The 21124-nt window shown below is 38.5% G+C and overlaps 1 protein-coding gene across 1 annotated transcript in view; it reads left to right on the top strand.

Annotated features, from left to right (window-relative positions):
* The first annotated feature begins 13887 nt into the window (after positions 1 to 13887).
* Positions 13888 to 21124, top strand: part of ROS1 (ROS proto-oncogene 1, receptor tyrosine kinase) — a 74289-nt gene continuing 67052 nt past the window's right edge. Inside the window, exons 1-5 of the mRNA XM_050315396.1 lie at positions 13888 to 14010; positions 15673 to 15726; positions 17153 to 17212; positions 17897 to 17923; positions 20607 to 20667. Coding sequence (XP_050171353.1) covers positions 13888 to 14010; positions 15673 to 15726; positions 17153 to 17212; positions 17897 to 17923; positions 20607 to 20667 — 325 coding nt within the window. The remainder of the gene's footprint in view (positions 14011 to 15672; positions 15727 to 17152; positions 17213 to 17896; positions 17924 to 20606; positions 20668 to 21124) is intronic.

Genomic DNA, 21124 nt, shown 5'->3' on the forward strand with positions numbered 1-21124 from the left:
AGCAATATAACAACATAAGAGCATGCACTTAGGAGGCTCAGAGTGAGGAGGAATGTGTGTTGGCAGATACCATAAAAGGAAGTTTTCTCCTTCTCCTGGGCTCTGGAGGCTTGGCAGTGCCCTCTGGAACAGATATATAGAGAATAATTTCATTCACAGTTATTTTTATTTCAATGATTTGTAATGAAATGATAAGTCATGCCCTTGAGACCGGAGCTGTAAAATGTCTGGGAGTGGTATTTGTTTTTCATTCATGACTAGTACAGGAGAGCACTGGTCGAAGTAAGGGCATGCAGGTTGCCTTTTCAAACTTCTCACCACCCAGGGCTCAGCCAGAGCTGGTTGCTTGTCCAAGGCTGCATGTTTCCTACTGCAAATGTATATAATGCTCCTGTGGAAACTCTGCACCTCTTGCAGGTGTTGGAAGTGCAGCTTTCCTATTGACTTCGGTAGGATAATAATAACAATGCAATCAGTGCAGTAGCTTCTGTATTATTTATTTTGCTATTAAATTCACATTACCATACCATCTCCCTGTCAGTTTTCAATACGCTGTAGGCAAAGAACTTACTGTCATCTTCCAAGATTAAATAATCATTAAGATGAATGAAGTAGTCTATAGCTCTTAAAGCTGTTATTCAAGGACTTGTGTAACCCCTGTCACATTGCTACATTGGTTCAAGTGTACTTTTCCAAATTTCCCTTTGTAAGGAGGAGAGTTAAAATGAGCTTTTAAATAATACAGTTTTAAAGGCAAGGACTTTGAGTCAAGGCAAAAGATTAGTTCAGAAAGAAGGCATACATCGAGCCTGACTAATAAGTTTTCACACATGGGAGCTTCACAACATAAAAGTTCCCTGGCAAACAACTTCTGGCAGCCTAACGAAGCTTATTTTGGTCACTAAAACTGACTTAATTTGGAAGAGGCATAATTCACCAAAGGATGTGGATGGGCTACTTTTTAGCATAAGCATGTGCCCTTCCTTTACAGGTAGTTTTTCAAGCATACAATTTAGGAGTATTTCGTGTGTTTGATGCAAATGGTATTAACTGAGTCACCTACAACTAGATAACGTGTATCATCTGGTATTCATTATATGGATACCTTTACTGTGCAGCCACCTGCAAATGAGAAATTCAGTTTTTACTTCACAGATTTCTGGCCTCAGGGTGAACAGTAAGGGAGGACCTCTGGACAAAATCAGCTCAGAACACTTTGGGGGGGGTTAGTCAGTATGGTGGGGACATACGCAGGTTTCATCTATAGACTTATACAGTTTCTAGGTTTGTGGATTTACCTTCTTAACCTATACTTTTTATATACTGTTGCATGCTTCTAAGTAACATGCGTTTAAAAGTTGCTTCTAAACAGACCTAAATAATCCAATGAGTCCTTGCATGACTTGTGTGATGTTAAATTGGTAGTTTGTCTGGGGCACGAGGCAGGGCAGGAAGAAAAAACACACTGAAGAGTTCACCTAAGCTTGTCTTACAAACTTGACACTGTATGCATTCTTTCTTTCAAAAGCATCTTGTTCTGTACATGTTCTAAGAAAAAAAAAAATAGAAGCCAAAAGCATAGCATAAACAAAGACATTCAAGTTTAATCTTCTTGGAGCAGCCTTGCTTTTGTGTGGCTAACAAGAAAGTTCCTGTTAGCAAGTGGAAAACATTTTCTTTGCTGACTTTATGAAAGAAGGGGGAGGAATGGAAAACACAATGAGATGGAAAGGACCCGAGGTTACAAATTGCAAAGCCAAGAACAATTCTAGACATTGAGAGGTATGTTAATCTCTTCATTAGCAGAAGGATAGCTTGCAGATTGAGAGGCCTTTTAGCAGTCTTTATACATGGGCCAGGTTTTGCATTTTCATTGGGGCAAAACAAATGATATAATGAATTTACAGGAAAAAGCTGAGATCAAAGTGCTCTGGTTGCTGTGTGTATTCAGGTACTGTGTTCTGCCAGAAATGTATGTGGTGGTTGTATAAAAATAACAGAAAATAAAACATATAAAGTAACAGCCTGAGATGTGTCTAGATTCCACACTTGTATATGATATGCGAGGAGCCCTCTCTGTTAAAAATGGTTAGGCTACAGCGAAGTCAGATCTGCTGCTAGGCTGTGGCATGGTTTAGAAAGTTTAGGGAGTTTCTTAGCAAAGTTTCTTTAGCGAGACATACATGAATTATTCTGTATATGTAGAGTATTTAATGGACACAGTGCACCGTGATGTGTTTTTTTCATTGGAAGGCTAATGCCATGACCATGAAGCAGCAAAGACATTTCAGCCTGTATAACACCACCCTCTATTAAGGTCTGCATACCATTAAACCAGCAGGACATGGACTGAACTCCAGGACACCTCTGGGCTTCTGGATATTTATCTAACTGCTGTTGCAAAAAAGGTCTTACCCATTTGTAGTAAACTGTGGGACTGAGCTCTCTCAGAGCCAACCTTGGTTCTGGTGAAGTTCATGTTAGCAACTTCCATCCTTGATTAATGTAAGTGTCCCTCTCCAGGTGTGAAAACGCACAGGAGTGAAGGAGTTAGTAAAATAACCTTTCCGCTTTTTAAGTGGTTTTGAGCAAGTGGCTAAGAGGATATCCTGACTGAGCACTTCATTAGTACTGTAAGGCAAACATGAGGTAAGAATCAGACAGAAAAAAAAAATCCTGATAGAAGAAACAGTTTAACTTGCACTAGCATAGGCCACTGCCCACACCCATATGGATGAGTTGAAACCATATAGTGGCATTATGCAATTACACTGGTAACAGAAATCCCCAGGGTGGAGACCATAAGTATTCTTAGACCCTAAGAATATGGAAGAAGAAATTACAGGCAATAAATACTAGGAGAGAAAACTAAACTGCAGTAGGCTTGAAGACTTTGTCTTTTCAGAAGACGAGAACTATAGGTCTTGTCTGGGTGGGAGTGATAGCAGGGCTCTTACCAGCACTGGCAGGGAATGCCAGTGGGATAATTGGATACTAAGGGATAGGCAGCCTCATTCACTGCAACAGCAGTAGTTGGGTGTAACTCTAATGAGAGTCATAAAGGGGATGAATGTGCACTTTTCATCACTTTAATTGCTGTAACCTATCCAATCATGTCACCTATTATGATGTAATTATGTGATCAAATTGAAGACTAATCGTTTGTCCCACTGCCACATATTTTGCCTTTTCTCACAGCTGCTCGGTAGTCTTAGGTCATAATTTTTCTTAGTTTCAAGCAAAAAGAAATAAAGTTGCTAGTCATCTGGATTTTGAAGATAATCAACCAAACATGTTATGCTGCTGTCAAGAAATATGGGGCAGAATGCTCCTTTTCATTTAAACATATTGTTTTAGTGTTGCCTTGAAAAAATATTATGATCTAGAGATTCATGACACTCTTTGTCAAAACAGAGCCTACTATTTTATAACTTACTAGTTGGCAGTATCCTTGATCAATTTGTCAGTGACAAAGCTCTCATTGTTTTTTATAGGTGTTTTAAAGAGTTCTCCTGTTTCTGTAAGGTATTAGTCCTCATACTTTTTCAAAATATCAGATGTTGTCCCTTAATGCAAAGGTAGTATGTAGTTTTTAACTGTAGCATGTTTGGGATTTTCAAGAGGAAGTTCACAGCTGAATTTCCATAATCTGCATTTTTTTCCATGAGAAACAAGTGGTCCTAATCATTTACTCATGTTTATGAGTCTGCATCCAAGTAGGAGCTAAAAAATAACTTGTTGAAAATATGAAGCAATCCCCTGCTCACTTGCAGGAATAACCAATTATGTTTGAATCATGATTTAAATAAAGAGAGCAATCGATCTAATTATATTCTTCCTCCAAAAGTTGTGTAGTAATGGAAGGGGAATGCAATTAAGCAGTTTGACCATTTCTGATATAGAAAGTGTGGCACTTTTGTATACTGGAGAGGGCAGTTTACATGCTGTTTTCTTGATCATTATATGCCTGGCTATATAAGTAAGAGCTTAAAAGCTGAAAGCAAATACAAGCTGAGTGACTGCTTGATTTAACAGAAATCATTCTGTTTACACCAGATCTAGTTTTTCTTCCTAATTTCAAGTGTTCATGCCATGTTGCAGTTTTTTTGCAAGGTGTGATATGAACTCAGGCTGAAAGCCTCAGGAGTTGAAAAGTAAGACCAGAGATGGCCTTCTTTCCCTTCAGTTGATTTGTTTCAAGAGAGAGGGATGGGAATCATGCTTATTCATTTAGTAATTAGTGGTGTGCTCCATCCCCGCTCCCTGTGCTGTGTTCAGGCCCTGTGGAAGTCTGCACTCCTTGGAAGCTTCACAGAAGTAAGCCACTAATGCGTAGTAGAAGCATAGCTCATAAATCTTCAATAATCACTATATATGGAGAAAAAGCTTCTTGTGCAGCTTTTCCACATAGCATTGTGCCATCACACCATGGAATCACAAAGACAAATTCTTGTAATTCGTAACTCTCACAGCTGTTGGTTACAACTGTATATATAGTTTAAGGGTTCACTGTGAATTGTTTTTAAGGCCAGGTTATTTATCAAATGTAAAAACCTGGTCTAATGTAATCTGTTTTTATAAAGACCTCTTTGCCTATTTTGAAAATAATTTCAAAAAAATGTGGGCTTGAGTGAATATTTTCTCATGTTTTATTTGCAGTATTCAATGTATTTTTGTGGCTGTTTATAAAATATAAAAATTGGAGCCTTCTTTAGGTTCCTTGTCAAAGATAACTGCTCAACAGAAAGTAAATATATTATGTAGGTGAACACTCAAATCAATTTTAAAATTTCATTCCTCATAAGATGAATGATCAATAATTGAAATTTTTATCCCTGAAAGTTAGGTTTATTTGGACAGTATAGTTTCTCAAATATTCCTTTTGTGATCCTTCTGTCTCTTTCTTTTCATTATAGATGTTGTATTCTTAGTTATGCTAGACATACATACTGGTCATTGTTCTTGGCCAGGGTTCACAAATGGTCCTAAAGGCCTTTTTCAAAATGTGCTATATGTAGTCAAGCCTGAGTTAGGTCTACCTCTTAGACTTAAATTCAGCCTGTATTTAAATTGTTTGTTCTACGTCAAATGTGACATTTGGCTACCAAAATCAGATGTTCTTGACCCTCTTTCCCTTGAGCATGATGGTGGTTTTGGTGCAGGATGGCAGGGTTGGGCTGATTGCCCATGTGGATTCAGGCCAAGAATTCATCTCCTGCGGGCTGCTTGCCTGCATAGATGACAGATATTAGGGCCAGGGCCAGGCATTCACCATATCAGTAGCTCTGCTGCCTAATCTAAATTTCTACCTACTGCTGCCTGGGCATGTTGAGTTCCCATTCTAAAGGCTCTGCAGTAGATGTGTTTTCTTATATGCTTCATACACATTTGTCCACAGCAGCTTAAAAGGTTTGAGTGAAGCCTTCATGGCTTCAGCTGAAGACATTCCTGCAGTGGGTCAACAGCTCTGAGTGTCTAGGAATAAGAAAACCTTCAGCTGGCATGACCAAGCCTGGCAGAGAACATCTGTCTTCTGTTTGTGGCCAAAGTCCCTGCAACAGTCCCCGCTATCCAGCCACAGTTCCTCATGTGTCAAGAGAAACGGGCAGCTTCACTGAAGAGGTGCCAAATGTTGAATGCAGTGTTGGTGCAGCTAACCACAGCTAAGGCTGTATTATTGGCTGCTCCAAGCAGGGCAAAACTAACCCTTACCGTAATTACCAGGTCTAGTCTTGCAGTGGAAACATAAACATTTTTTTCTCAAAAGAAGACCTGAGTCCCTGCAGTTTCTGACTTTCTTATGCAGCACCCTACTCATCTGGGAATTACCAGGACTCAGCACCACTTCAGGGGTCGCCATAATCTTTTAGGCTCAGATTTCTGCTGTCTACATTTGAACACAGTACCATTTAGACATTTACAGGTATTTGACCTACTGTTTCAATAAAGATGAGCATGCTATCAAAATCAGTCATCAGGATTCATATTGGCACTGTTGAACTGTCTTCTAGCTGACTTGGTAGCTTTTACTTGGAAAAGAGAGAGATCAAATGAATTTTGATTCATTCTCATTATCTGATTCTTCTCCCACACTCCCACCAATGTGGCCTCGTTCCTAGGGATCTAGAGCGGCAAATCCTACCCTCTAAATAAGCAGGAGCAGGAAGCCTGGCTTGCTCTTCAGCCTCCTCTCAGTTACAAACCACTTTTGGAGTACATGTAGCCAATTTCACGTTGGTTTCTGCTAGTTACAGAGTCTAGATTTGGTGGACCATGAACCTTCACTTACTTCCTTGCATCTTAAAACCAGTGTTTTTTTCTTGATGTTCCTTGTTCTCTGTTAGTGTCCCAGGAATTTGTTGTTGTTGTTTCTATCAGTGAAATTACACTAATGCAATACAATAGCAAACACTGAAGCAAAGGAAACAAAACCAGCATGACAGAGATACCACAGTCAGAAAATAATGATAACATTTGCAGACAGCTGTTCTAGCAAGTGAAGGCTAACATTTTGCTACACAAAGGAAATCTTTATAACCATTTTATTTTACTAGTCTTATAAAAATACGCTTACAGACAATTTCTCATATATATTATATTTATCTGAAAAACTTGTGTGAAAAAGCAGTAAACTATTTTGATTGACATACAGACATTGAAGTATATGTACTTGGGCACTCTTTGTGCACCTGGAAACTCCACTAAAGGAGACATTACTGCTTAGTAGTCCTGCTTGTGCAGAGTCTCTTCCTTCAGATTAGTTTTTGGACCTAATCTAAAGCACCTTGAAGTGGCTGGGGAGCTTGTGTTGACAGCAGTGCCAAGTGCTCCTCTGGGCCCATCCTTTCTAGATTCTGATGCTGTAGTATTTCAAGATATTGCTGTATCCATAGCTCTTTACTCTGCTCAACTTCTTCGGTTTGCAAAGCAATGGAAGAAAACATTTGTCTGCACCTCTGCTGTTCAGCCTTCACTTAAACTGCTGTTAGGATGAATATCCACCAGTACACTGGACAGTGAACACAAATGCCTGGGAAAGTTGAAGGATATGCTCTCTACTGCAGTTGCTGCTGTGGATTACTGCCAAAGGGCACATTAACCTTTTTTCACAGAATAGTCTTTCCCTGCTTTGTAATTTAGTACAAATGCCAAACTTCACTCTAAAATAAATTAAAAACCAAAACCAAACCAAACCCCCTAACCAAATCAGAAGAATTTTCTCAGAAATAATTATTGCAGTTATTATTTTAAAATAAGTGATTCTCTTATATCCAGTTTGATATAGAGGTTTCCTCTTTCTGATGTATTTCTTTCCTCTTTGTGCTCCACTGAGTTCTTTCAGCCTTAGAAGAGGTACAATGTGCTTATATTTGCACATGTAAGTAAAACTGGAAAAATAATGTACGTTCAATAAACCAATTTATATCTTTAATCTTGGGAGCATAAACATATGAACCAGTATGACATCCTTTGTTTAATGTTTCTCCAGTATTAGCCTGCTTTACCTTGAGGTGGTGTTTGTCATTATAGCTTTAGCATGTTATTGTTTTGCAAATCTTTTGGGAGTCCAGATGTACTCACAATTAAGGGCCAACTCTTACTATTTGTGTTGTCATAATGCAGAAAGAGGTCACAGCTCTGTTGTGCAAGATCACAAACATGTCACGATTAGCAGGCCCCACACCCCAGTCTTCTCTCTGTTAAGGGACAATGATGTATCAGACCTAAATTTAGTTAACAATAGCAGCTGTTAGAGTGAAGGTTCAAACCAGCTGGGTCAAAGTGTTTCTTTCTTGGCCTTACTTCCCTTCTTCCTGGTGCTCACCTGATGTTGTGTTGAGCTAATTCAGTTTGCTGAGCTAGCAGGACACTTTCTTGACAGCAAGGTGAAGGCTTTCTGCTGTGTTGGGACCTGAATTAGCTCAGTAGAAGATCAAAACAGCACAAGACCTGGTGCAAGGGAAAGTGACCACTCTGCTAGGACAGGGCAGGGAAACTGAGGTCTGGGAACATGGTGGGGAATGTCAGGGATCAGGCATATCTTCACTTGTTTGTTACAAGTCTCTGCTTGTTTGAGGCTCAAAAACATTTTAGAGAACTTGTTTAATTTTTTTCCCCCTACTACGAGGAGCTCTGCTCTTGCTTGTGTAGATAAAGGGATCTACTCATTCCTGTGGACCAGTCTCAGTGCCTGTACCCAAGGGTATTGCTCAGCTAAGGAGAGGAGGTTTTTGAGTGAAAGGCTGAAACTCTAGATATATACCAAAAGGTTACTAAGCAGTACATCCAAACAACACTACAGCAACACACACAGGCAGGTGATTGAAATAGTCAAAACAGCCTCTGTTAAATCCTGTCTCCTTAGTGGACACTCTTGCTTCTTTATCTGTAAGAAACTCTGTGTAGACAGGCTCTCTTTTGGATTGCTGGATAAGCAATTTCTTTTTGTGGAACTACAGGGAGATGAAATGTTCAGGTATTTGGGAATGCCATGGAAACCAGGAGGTGTTAGAGATAAAGAGTTCTATGGGAGATGTTTATGCAAGCTGAACATCTGATTGTTCTGAAGATCTCTACAAAGATCCTGTAATCTACACTATTGCTTCTGCAGCTTTTGTCTTTTTCTCCTAATCTTGGCTTTACATCTGCTTATACGCTGATATGCATGCTCAGAGCAATAAGTTACTTGCTCTGTAGTATGCAATCTTCTTTCCTTCTGTTCCTCTCTAAAAACCTTTGCACACCTTTTCCATGCAATCCTCTTCAGAAATACTGCGTCAGGCCATTTTACACTTACACTGTTGCACTGCCTGCTACTTGTGCATGTTGAAATCTAGTTCTCTTCACATTTCAGGCTACACATTTGATTAGTAATAATCAGGAGATGTCTAATAGGCAATACAGTTGAACAAATCACTAAAAAGCTTTGCAAATACTGTGCTAACCTATCCTCTATAAAGCAATACAAAAAGCAGTACAAGCTTTACCTACTTAACAGAAAGGCTTTATTGTCACTTTGTGCTTGTTCTCTTTCTCCCCTGGTGTCATGTAGGATGATTACACAAACATAGTTTAGTAAGACCTAATATGTTCCTTTCCTTTCAGATTTGAATCTTATAGCAGCATATGTATAGATCCATGTTACCCTTTAGCATTCCATGTATTTTCTATCCTGGCCTAGCTTTCACATCTTTTAGTATTGTTAATCTCCACCGCTCAAATTTGCCTAGTCTGAAATCCATCATTGTACACCGTTTAATGAGACATTTCTCCAGTCATCATTACTGCAGATCAATAGAAACAAATCCCTGTCTCCTGACTGGTTTAGCTAAGTATCTCATGCATGACTGTCTTTCCAATTTGATCCAGTTTAACAGTCTGCTTCTCCCTCCCCCTCAACCCCACTTCTCTAATCTGCAGAGATAGATATAAATCTTGAGCCAGACTCCAGAGGGTTTCTCTTGTATGGTCTTCCCTCTGTTTGTGCACAGCACTCTCTGCCTGACTGGCTGCTATTGGCAGACAAACAGCTGTCTTAGCTGTTGCACTAACAAATAAAACGGGAAGGAGGAAGGCCTGGGCAGTGAAGGGAAGGTTTTTGCCCTTGGGGTCCTTGTTCACTTACTTTAGTGAGAAATTCAGAATACAATGGAGGCCCACTGCTGGAGGGAAAACGGAATAATCTGTGATCTTTGGAAAAGAGTAAAGATCCATCACCTCTAGCGCTTCACATCAGTGCTTCACATCAACGTATTTTTTCAAGATGACCTCCCCAAGACAAAGGAGTTAGAAACTGATAAGTAAAAGCTGAGATTTTCCTTTTCCTTGCTCTGCTCTATAGGCAGGCTGAGGGATGGATAGTCTCTGCTGTCTCACCTCTCCCAGCTTTTCCACCCTATCAAGACAGGACTCACAAATGTGGTCCATCTTCAAGGAATTTTTAGTGCTATGTAACTGGACACAAACAACCCAGATTAGACATGGACATCTGTGGGCTTTGGGTGTCCCACTCCTTGCCTCCTCAGCCACCCCTCTTCTGTTTTTGTTCTCCTTCCAATTGCTGCTGTGTGCTGCTGTTTTGTGAAACTGTGGACAGATGTGTTTAAGTGGCAGCACATAGACAAGTATTTAGTTTGAAGAGATTTTAGGTGCCTGACTCACATGTGTGAGCAGATCAAAATTAAATTGCTGGAGTGGGTATTACCTTGAGCTACTTGGACTACCTTTATGATGGAGTTTGCTGCCACAGGGGCAGGGATGATGTTATGGCTCCAGGACTGGGTCAGCTAGGAGCTGCCCTGAAATTTGAGAGCTTTTGTCCTGTAGTATTAAAAAAACCTGAAGTTGCCATCAATTGATGTTAATGTGTTGGGCTGTAACCTTTGGCAGCCCAGAAGATGTTTCCCAACTGATATTTCTGGCTTTAAGTGCAACAGCCTGTGTCTGTGCACTAGGGTGTGTGGTAGAGGAGGCTGCCAATCCACTTTGAATTGTTAATTTCAGTGCAGTAAAGCCCTAAAGCTCTGTGTCTTAGATCATTAGTCTGCTTATATTGTACCATTCATGTACACATATACACAATCATGTACATGTTCATACACAGAAAAGGTTTGTCTTCATGGATCATGAAAATTTCATGTATAAAGAAGATGAGAGTTACCTGTTTTACTGGCAGTAATAATGTGCATGTTTCTCCTCAAGATATGACAGCCCTACTCATTAATATCACAGCTAATTATTTGTCTGTACTTAGCTTCTATTTATCTCAAAAGGGTTTGAAAGATGAGTCCATAGTTTGTAAAGTGTTCTGATGTATACTGCTGTTCAGGTAGGGAATTGTAATGGAGTTTTCTCTGGTTTTGTCCTCATTCAGAATCTTCTCCCTTCCATATCCTCTCCTTGTGCTGGTTTTTGGGATGAAGGAAATGACGTTCTGTAAGCAGATCTGTAACAAAAAGGACAAGGTTAATAATGATATATTATAAAGTGTGGATCCCCAGCTCCGTGTCCGGATGCAGTGTTACGATAGGAATGCACTTAAAAATTACACTTGATACTCCAACATTTACACATATTGCAAACCTTTCATTTAAAGTTTGGCTTCTAAAGCCCATAAGTACTCTATTCCTGAAGAATTTCTGAAATTCAGGTGAAAAATCCAAAGACTAGGTTGACTGTTAGTATTTTTTCAATCTGTGCGTTCAAAGGAACACAAAAAAGAAAGGAGATATTTCAGCTGGATTTTTTTTCTTTGAAAGTCGTAGTTTATGGGATGCTACAGTGACACCTGGTGGAAAACAGTGTTAGAAGTCTAAGAAAAAATTCTGCATCATTCGACTAGTTGTTCGTTTGAATAGTGTCCTTAATGTTATTATTTTATTAACTACTGGTAATGTTTAGAACCCGTTTGTGCAAAGTATACATGTACTACCCATATATGAGTGTGCAAATACTCACTGACAAGAATTATCAGCACCAGTAATAGCAAAGCTTTCCAGTCATAAAGGAAGGGTTAATTATGTGTATTTGATAGTAACCAAATTTCCTTGTCCTAAAAACCAAATGCCAATATTTTATGGTGCTGGGGACTTTTTCTTCAGATCCACCTTGATTGTATTCCTCACCAGATTCTTAACCTGGTAGAGTCACCATCCCTGGAAGTATTCAAGAAGCCACTGGACATGGAACTCAGTGCTATAGTTTAGTTGTCATGGTGATGTTCAGTCCAAGGTTGGACTCAATGATCTTGGAAGTCTTGTTCAACTGTAATGATTCTATGATTCTGTATTTCTCACCTCCTACTGCTCCTCCTTATACGTGACAAAAAAAGACCCAAGACATCCTAACAATCAATCAATTCCTAAAAGAAAAATCCAACCAAACCAAAAAAAGTGTTGAATAATTAAATACGATTAAAAGATTCTTAAAAAAAGCTTGAACGTAGACATATTTGTTTACCTGCGCTACATCTAAGATAGTAACTTATGAATTATTTTTGAAGTGTGGATGTGCGTTATTCCATACCACTTGCTAGGGCATAGGTGTGGGTACATTTAATTTACTAGTATAGTAAATTAGTAAAAAAAAAGTAGTAAAAAGACTACTAGTCCTGGAAACCAAATCCTGAGGGTCCTAAATGTCCTCACCATCCAAAGCAGCCTACATCTGCCTTTCACCAGCTTCCTCTTCAGTTTTGCTGATCACGTGAGCTTTGATGAAGGTTCTTCAACCAAGATGAGCTGGATTAACAGAGCATTACTGTTTAAGCAGTAAGACTAAACTGGCTATTTCGGCTGGAGCTAAGGAGTTACCTCTTGAGCAGCTTTGCTCATGGGCTGGAGCGGGGGCAACATCTTTTTGGAGTGAAGTGACAAGCAAATGAGGCAATAATTCCCCCTCAGCTGTGTAGCTGGAAGCCCTTAGCTGAAAGCTAAGCTCACCCTAGATAAATCTCACTCCCATCTAGGAGTTCCATTGAGTAGTGGTGAGGACACTGAGATAATGCAAAAGGAACCCCCCAAACATTTCCAACAGCAACTGGCAGATAAGGAAGGAACCCTCTCCACAAAGCCTTTTCTTCCTCCAACCACCTTTGAGCCCCGTGTTCCACAGTATTCAATGACTGTCTCCAGCCTGGCTTACCCTTTCCTCCTGCCTTGGTGCTTTTACTCCTTTCACTGCAAGGACAGAGCAGCACAGAGCATTGTTCTAGAGCCTGAACCAGAGAAAACACCACCAGGTTAATGCTGAGCAATTCACTCCTGTAGTTGCTGGGTTAGTGTTAACCAGATTCTTAACCTGTTTTATTGCCTGACTGCAGAAATGCTTGCTTGGTAAGTGAACAGAGCTTAGAAAGATATGGTGGAAAAGGAGGTACCCCTTTAAGCAGCACTGATAGGACGTGCCAGCTTCAACTGATCATCAGAATGCTATATTATTTATAAAATAGCAAATTTGATTTATAATGAGTAATACACATACACAAAATGACATAGCATTTGGTTTTGCATATATATAAGTAAGCTGGATTGATTTTCTGCTGCAGAATGACTCTGTGAATTGCTCTGCCAATACAGCACAGACGTGTGGGACTCAGTGTGTCTTAAGCTTGATTTTCCACTGACCTCTTTATTGTGAGTCTCCAACTCTTCACCACTCTTTAAATCAGATACAAGATTTACCTATCAGCTTCAATTTTCTTCTATGATTTGGGTACAAATTTACTACTACAGTTGTGCCCACTCATGTAGAGAGCTCCTAGCAGTTTGACTGTGCTTGTTTTGTTTGTGTCTAAATTGCATCAGAAGGCAGACAGGCTGTTTTGAGTGGTATTTTGGTGTGGAAATGGAACATTTGGAAACAGTCATTAAAATAGAAAATTAATTAAAATTTTTGTCATGTGTGATACGGTCAGGGGTGTTTTAACAAGGTTGTTCATCATCACAAACAGATTTTCTTAGTTGCATTCACTTGAAAATATTTAGAAATAGCTTAATCACTCTAAAAATTAACTTTAGGCCATTTTTTTCCCCATTCTTTCTCTGTTTCCATGTTGCTTGGAGCACATGATTAAAAATATTCACTTAGCCTCCCTTTTACGTTAATGATACTTGTGTAAGTAGATACACTGACTTTCATTGGTCAGCTCTTTTGTTTCAGTGGTTTAATAAGAAACTATGAAGTAGATGTTGCGTAAGTTCAAGACAAGTGCTCCAGGAAGCTGAGAAGCTGTTGAAGGAACAGAGTGTAAACAAGGATTGAAAAAATATTTTAATAACCTGACATGCAGAAATTTCACAGTTCCGTCTCTATCACCTAGACTAAAAGGAGTTTGTACTGCCAAGTGGAGGAAAGAATCAGGCTGACAGATGAAATTAAGTTTAAGTTATGAGAAACGCTTGCCTGTGGGTTTTCCTGCTAAACAGACTTTTATTTTTTTACAGTCTATGGATTTCTGCAGTGTACTGTACTTTCTCGAGGAATTGTCAGAACTTATGTACAAGTATCCTGGTAAGTTTTCAAAAACTGCACCTAATCTTTTGAAACACAGATGGTTTTTATCACTTTATGTTACATATCAGCTCTTCCAAAATTATTTTAAAGAATGTATTCTAGTTAAAGCGAATGTTTGACATTTGAATATTTGGAACCTGGTAAAGAAGAAATCCTACTGATCTGATTGAATGAAATTACTATGAATGCTAAAGATCCTGGAAGGTGGGGGAGCTAAACTTTTTTTCTTTATTTATTCACTTTATTAATTAGTTTCTGTCTAATCCAGGACTTTTTTTATAAACCTAGGAAAACTGTAAATTCACAAGAAATTGTCTGGGAATCTGTGGCTTGCACAACTATACCAAACTGGTTGTAGCTTAATTTTCAAGTTAATTTGCTTAAATTGGGGATGTTTATCTCAGTATTAAAATTAGTGGTCAGATCCTTAGTCCTATGCTTTTTTAATGTTCCTTTGAACAGTAGCATGGAATTCATTATATTTCCTTCTACAAATGCAGAACAAAGATTAGCAAAACCTCTCAAATCCAAACAATAATTCTGCTTTCAGGAATTACCTCCTTGCTTCTATTTGCCTGAAATGTTGATGTGATTTAGAGGATCATGTATCTTTGCTTTATAAAAAGGACATTTTGTGCCTTCACACTAACTGTGGAAACCTGCTGCAGAGGACTATCACCTACTCCATTTTATTTCACACATTTTCCTGACAGTTCCTTTAAAACTAGTTCTAACTTTAGCATCGGTGAAAGAGTTAATTGCCTTCCCTGATGGAAGCCTATCATGCAGTGATACCTTTAATGGGGATCCTTTGACTTAAGCTTAAATTAATTCAGAATAAGAAGTAAGTTGCTCTTCCTTTCAGCTTTGAAAGACAGGAAAATCACATTCATGTTCAGTGAACGTATTGAGTAAGGCATTCAGATGAGGAAAATGTAATTTTAGAGTCTGAGAGATGTAAATCTTATTTTACTCCTGCAGTCTACTTGTGTTCAAATTTGCTTTGTGAAACTTAGGATTGTCACAATGTGCCTAGTTGTGCTGAAAATTTCTTTCTGAGAGTTGTTTTATTAAAGCTTCTCTTACCTGTTTTCAGGTCTAAACTTAAGAGCTAAGCTTCTCTAAGGTAGTTGCGTACATCTTCATTTGAACTTCACCAACAGTGATTGGTTTTGCACACTTTGAATTACATAAAAAAAGCCAGGTGCATTAGCTGGAGAGCACTTTTGGCAGAAGAGGAAGGATGGTGGAGGTCACCGTGTGACTGGGTAAAACGCTTCAAAAGGTGGCCAGACAAAAGGCATTTAGCTTGAAGGAAGGTCTTTCTGCTTGCAGGGCCAAAGCCACTTGGCTTTGTCATTTAAGCCCAGCATATTTGTGAAGCATTTGTTATTGACTCAGTGAACCAGAATCAGGAGATAAGAGCCAAACTCCTACCTGAGCTAATTTAATTAACACCAACTGATTCCTCTATGTCTCTGAGGGTACTCTGACATTAGACTCAAGTGAGAAGTGTGTCAACAATAAATTTCTCCGGATGAGGAAAATCAGTCAAAGAAAATCTGTTTTACAAGAAACCAATGCTTTATTATACTTAATCAAAGAATTTTGGGGAAATATTCTGACTCTTTTTTAAAAATGTCTGTATTTCTCTTATAGGAAGGAGAATTTGGAATTAATAACCTCTGTAATGTTAGTGACATTGCTGGAGCTGTGAGTAATGATTTACTTTGTTGTTTAAAGACATTTTATATTACTGTTATTTGAGTATAATGGGTACAATGATCATATTGTCAAAGTAAATGTGCACAGTTGCTTGTCTAGTATAAGTCACTAGATTGTGTGGTTAGATTTGGCACACATTACTAGAGACATGGCTATCTCTTTTGTTTAAAGAAAATTTGAAAAGGGTGTGGATCTCTACTGTGAGTCATGGTCAAGGTTGTGATCTAGAAAGTTCACAGTCTCTCGTTTTTGAGACAAGAAGTTGACATGGGTTTTACTAGCACAATGTGTGTCAGTAAGACTGTCTTATTTATTTTCCTACATACAGTTTTTTGATTCAATGGGAGAAAACTTATTATTGCAATTATTGAACATTTATAGTTTCCTAGGACTTCAAATGGGAGATCTTCAGCTTAACACGAACTTTCCATAGGAGCTTTCCATACATCCATAGCTGTTGTTTTCTTTGCAATTCAAGCTGGTGGTTATACATATTCCTTGAAGAGTGCTGGACAATTCAGTCATCAATATCTTCTGCAGAGACTGGTGGGAAGCAGCCTCTCAGCACCTGGTATCTAGTGAGGCTGGGTCATTTATGATGCTGGGACCATAAAAGTCTGTGTTGTCATGACAGTACATAGCAAGGTTGACTCTCCTGTTTAGGTTACAATTATCTTTGCTCAGTGTTACCAAGTCTTAATTTTTTTTTTTCATGAGGCTTTGCAATACTCAATATCAGATTCTTCTGCTTCTAAAGTTGTTCCATCTTACCTTTTAAAAGAAAAACCTTCATGAGCATCAAGAAGTGTGACAGAAGAAACAAGAAAAGTCCAACATAAAACCTGAACCATGTAATATTTATTTCATTTTTGAAAACACATGGTTTTAAAGCCGGTGGCTTGCCTATTGGAGAGTGGGGGTGGGGGGCTTGCCCCTGGAGCTGTGTATCAGCCCTTTCCCAAGGCCTATGTAAAGCTAAGCACTCTCCTCAGGTGATAGTCACAGTCTGCTCACATGTCCTGCTATCCTTTAAGAGCTCTCAATCCAAGTGAGAGTCTCACAGCCTTTACCAGAGCTGTCCAGGCAATTAAACATCTTCTTTTTTTCCCCCTTTTCACTGTATTTGGTTTTACACTGAGAATGGCACTATACAAGATAATTCTCTTATAGTAAGATCTGAGAACCTATAATGTTTGATGTATTTAATATATTTTTTTACAGAGTCTAAGTGCTATAAATATCTATTTTATTGCTAAAGAACCAGGTCATGAAGGAGATAAGGGACTTGGTCATGCAGAATGTTGTACTGCAGCTGAAAACTGAACAAATATCCTCATCATTAGAGCTGGAGTATCCCTTCTCTTTAAAAATGTGCTTTCAAAGTCATTTTTAAAGCCATCCTCTGTCTTTGCAGTGCACACAGGGATGTCAGTTTTGGAATGCAATGGTGCAAATCAATTGTCCACTGAAATGTGTGAGTATTGCCTTAGCCTTAACTCTATAGCACTTGTCTCCAGTCCATCAAATGGCTTATCCAATGACAGACATTTGGAATCTGCTCAGAGCAGTGATTCTATGAAAAGATGTAATGTCCGTATTGTATCTCAGTTTGTTCATAAATTCTGTTTTGGGAAACTACTACTTCTTGCTATGCAAGTTGCCTGTAATATCAAAAGTTTTCATTATGCTTAGTAAAATGTGTGGGCATTTTACAGATCATTAAACTCAACCACTCACCCAGATTTTTAGACAGTGAGAAAGAACTAGAGCTTTTCAGGATTTTACTCTATCAGGGACTGTCTCAGAGTTGCATGCAAATGTAAATGAAGCACATGGTCTTTAGTAAATTGATTTCTTGATTTTACTAAACCAGATGGATGAGAGCTAGCACTGGTCTGGGACAACTGTCATGATAATTTTTAAAATGCTCTTTTTTCCTGGACCTCTTGAACACCTAAATCTCATTCATCCTTAGCATCGTTATAGTGTTGACTTTCTGATTTTTCAAGTGTGGGTTTTTCTTCTTTCATTATTTGCCAGTGGTTTTGTAGTGTACTTTCCCTTTAAGCAACTTCTAATTAATTGGCATTATCTGTTTGAAATACTCTGTGATTGTATTTATACTAATCCCATATTTTATTAATTTGTTTCTTGGCAGAATGAGACATACACCAGAGCATGTGAGGTAAGTTAAATGCTATCAGAGCAGTAAAAAAAAAAAGAAAATCACAATTTCAGTTATTACTGTGTCCACATGGTGCTAAGAAAACCAATGTAGATACACAAACTTGTCAATTCAGGTCTAATTTTTTTTATACTTCTGAAGGTGAGTTAAGCACCTGAATCCTTTCTTTTCAGCATGGTGGCTAAGGGTATGCTTGTGTTAAACACTGCTGTATGGAAAAGAGCATTGCTGTAACAAAAGCAGACTAATCTCAGCGTTGTGAAACTCAGTACAGACTTATTTAAACTATGTTTTAGGCTCTCACCAGAGTCTTGTTCATCCAATTTTTCATTAGTGCCATCAAAGACTATCCAGAGAGAATGCTTGATAAGGTTTGTCTGATACCAGCTTCGTAGGAAGTGGAAACAAGGAGCGGGAGCTAGAAGACAAAAGATAAGTGGGTCAACAAAGTGCTTTTAAAGAGACAGCGCCTTTCTGGGGACCTTTCCTCATGAACATAGAGTGCAAGATGAGATAGGATAAGGATGAGATGATTGCAGGATTGTGTTTGGTACTGGTCAGGGGCAACACACTTCAAGCAGGTGATGGAGGAGCTGGAGAGAGTCTTGAGTAGAATACAAACCCATTGGCAACCTGGACATTTGACTGAAAGGATTATTTTTTATTTTTTAAATGCTTTTTAATCTATCAAATTGTTACCATAAAAAAGTTTTACTAATGCATTAAACAGTGGTTTTGTAGTCTAGAAACTGTCCATGAAGTAACCAACTTACTTTTGTAAAAACACGAGGTTAGTGAGGGGGTTTTGTTGCTTTTGGGTTTGAGGTTTTTTGTTGTGTTTTTTTTTTTTTTTCCTTGTCTAGTCATGTAATATACCAGTTAAATTCACTGTCACTGCAAGGGTTTTTTTTGGGATTATCTTTCCACTGGATCAGTTGATTGACTTGACTATCCACCTGGTCAGGTGTGCGTCATGTCACTACACAAAGAGGATCAGGTCATTGCAGTCTGCAGAGCAAAGGAGTGGGAGTAAGACTTTTCCTTTGACATTAACTCAATTCTGCTGTGTGACTACACCTTGGGACTGAAATCTGGTAGTATTTCTCCTTTCACCTGGAAGCAGGAGTGCGCCACTGAATTTGGCAGGAATATTCACAGGAAAGGACAGCATACTCTGGCTCATACAAGGGCATTTCTGATGAATGGAGAATATATGAGGATTTATCGTTTTCAGGTAGAAGATATGACAAATTTTCCTCCAAATTTCCAAGGCTAGGAGCTTTTGCAATCCTCTTACCTCAACCAAAAATTTGGCTTATGGTTCAAGTTCAGAAAAAATCAAAGGAAAGAATAACACAATAAAACAAATACTCAGAAATGTCTGTGTTAAATGAAGCAGAAGGCACTATGAATCAGTATGTAATCTGAGAACACAATCCTCTACAACTAAACAAATATTGGCTGTAAATGAAAGCTCCAGTGTACAGCTGATAACTGATATCTGTTAATACTCAGATCTTTGGCTGCTAACAGTTATGATAAATCATGTGGAAGTATTTAATTTCATTTCTCTGAGTATGAAAACACTGGATAAAAATTTTTAAGTGCTTGCACTCAGCACTGAATGTCTACATGTGAGATATTGTATATAGGAGGATATTGCTAAGCAAGTTTTCAAATCTGTCTCAGCTGCAACTGTGCTGTCTGAAATAACATGTCTTTTCGGTTTCCAGAAGGTGCCAGAAGTGTGTATCCTCAAATCATAGGAAGAGCAGTTAAGAATTTTCCTCACTTACCATAATGAATTGCTTGTTAATGATCTAAAGGTTAATTATCACTTGAAAGGTGGCTGCTGTAAAGCAAACTTCAAGATTTTATAGGCCAGCTGAACTTAAAGAATAAAATGAGCCCAAATGAAACACCTGCCTAGAAAAACTCAAACCACCACTTCTCAAAAGTTTTGGATTTCCAGGAGACTCTAGAATGTAATTTTAAAGCTATTGAAACCCACCTGGAACATGTTTCTACCTGTTCTTTACCTATAATGCACTGTAATACTATATCTATGTTCCCTACCTAAACTGAAAAGTCAGGAATTTTCTGTTCTTAGGACATGAATGTGGAGCTCACTGCCCTTGGATTTATGTTTGTAGCTTGTAGACACAACTGTACCAGAAGGAGTAACTACTGAAAAGGAAGTGTGAATTAGGCATGACTGCTCTTACAAATTGCTAATTTCAGGCTATTTTGAAAATTCACTGGAAGTACATCTGTAAGAATGCACCTCATTCATAAGGAATACTTGAAGCGGTAAAGGGTGAAATCCAGCATGTGGAATACATCACTAACAAGTCAAAAACCTTCCTTAAGTTCCATGGTTATCTCTGAAGTCTATTTCCAACTTTATTGTAGCCCCATATTCGTGCTTTCCACAAAGGGAAAATGTGTAAGGAGGTAACCCTTAATTCAGTGCCTAGTGAATTGACAAAAAGGCTCTCAGTAAAATCCTTGGAGTGAGTTCATGGTACTGCTGTCTTTTAGAGTGAATATAATGATTTTCGCAGGGCCTGTATATGTGTAAAATGCCCACAGAATTTGTATGTATTTAAAATGTGTCTGTATGATTCTGGAAGGAAGTTTGCCTTTACACAAAGCTAACCAGTGAGTTCTGTACCCTACACAGACAATTTCCTGTAAGTTTGGCTGCAGCCGTGCAGAGGATGCATATGGAGCTGAAGCACAAAGTAAGTCTGAATAGAGTCCTCTGTCCAACTGACAGTCTGATAAATTAATTTTTAAGATTATAGTCTTGTTCTATGATCTGGGTTTCTTTAAAAAATAGGGAGGACTGGAGTATTTTCATTAATCAGAATATTATCACTCTTCTTTCCTTTAACAAATACACTGAGGTTTTATCTTAGAGTAAAGCTTTTTTTCCGCTCCCTTTCATGGACATGAGAATTTTGAGTCCGATCTCAGCTGTTTAAGATGATGTTTAAGATGGCTGATGTAGGGCTAATGAAATAATTCCCTTGAAAATCTCTTCAGAGGCCTCCCACACCTTCTCTAGGTTTCTATTCAGTAAAATTTTACTAAGTACCTGTAACTAAAAGTACATTTACATAAGTGCAGAGTTGTAGTCACATTTGCTCATGTTGAACTTGGCCCATTGCAGGCTTACTTATGAAACTGTCTTTAAAA

The sequence above is a fragment of the Myiozetetes cayanensis genome, unplaced genomic scaffold, assembly GCF_022539395.1.
Source record: "Myiozetetes cayanensis isolate MyiCay16 unplaced genomic scaffold, myiCay2020 scf2-11, whole genome shotgun sequence".
Classification (NCBI taxonomy): Eukaryota; Metazoa; Chordata; class Aves; order Passeriformes; family Tyrannidae; genus Myiozetetes; species Myiozetetes cayanensis.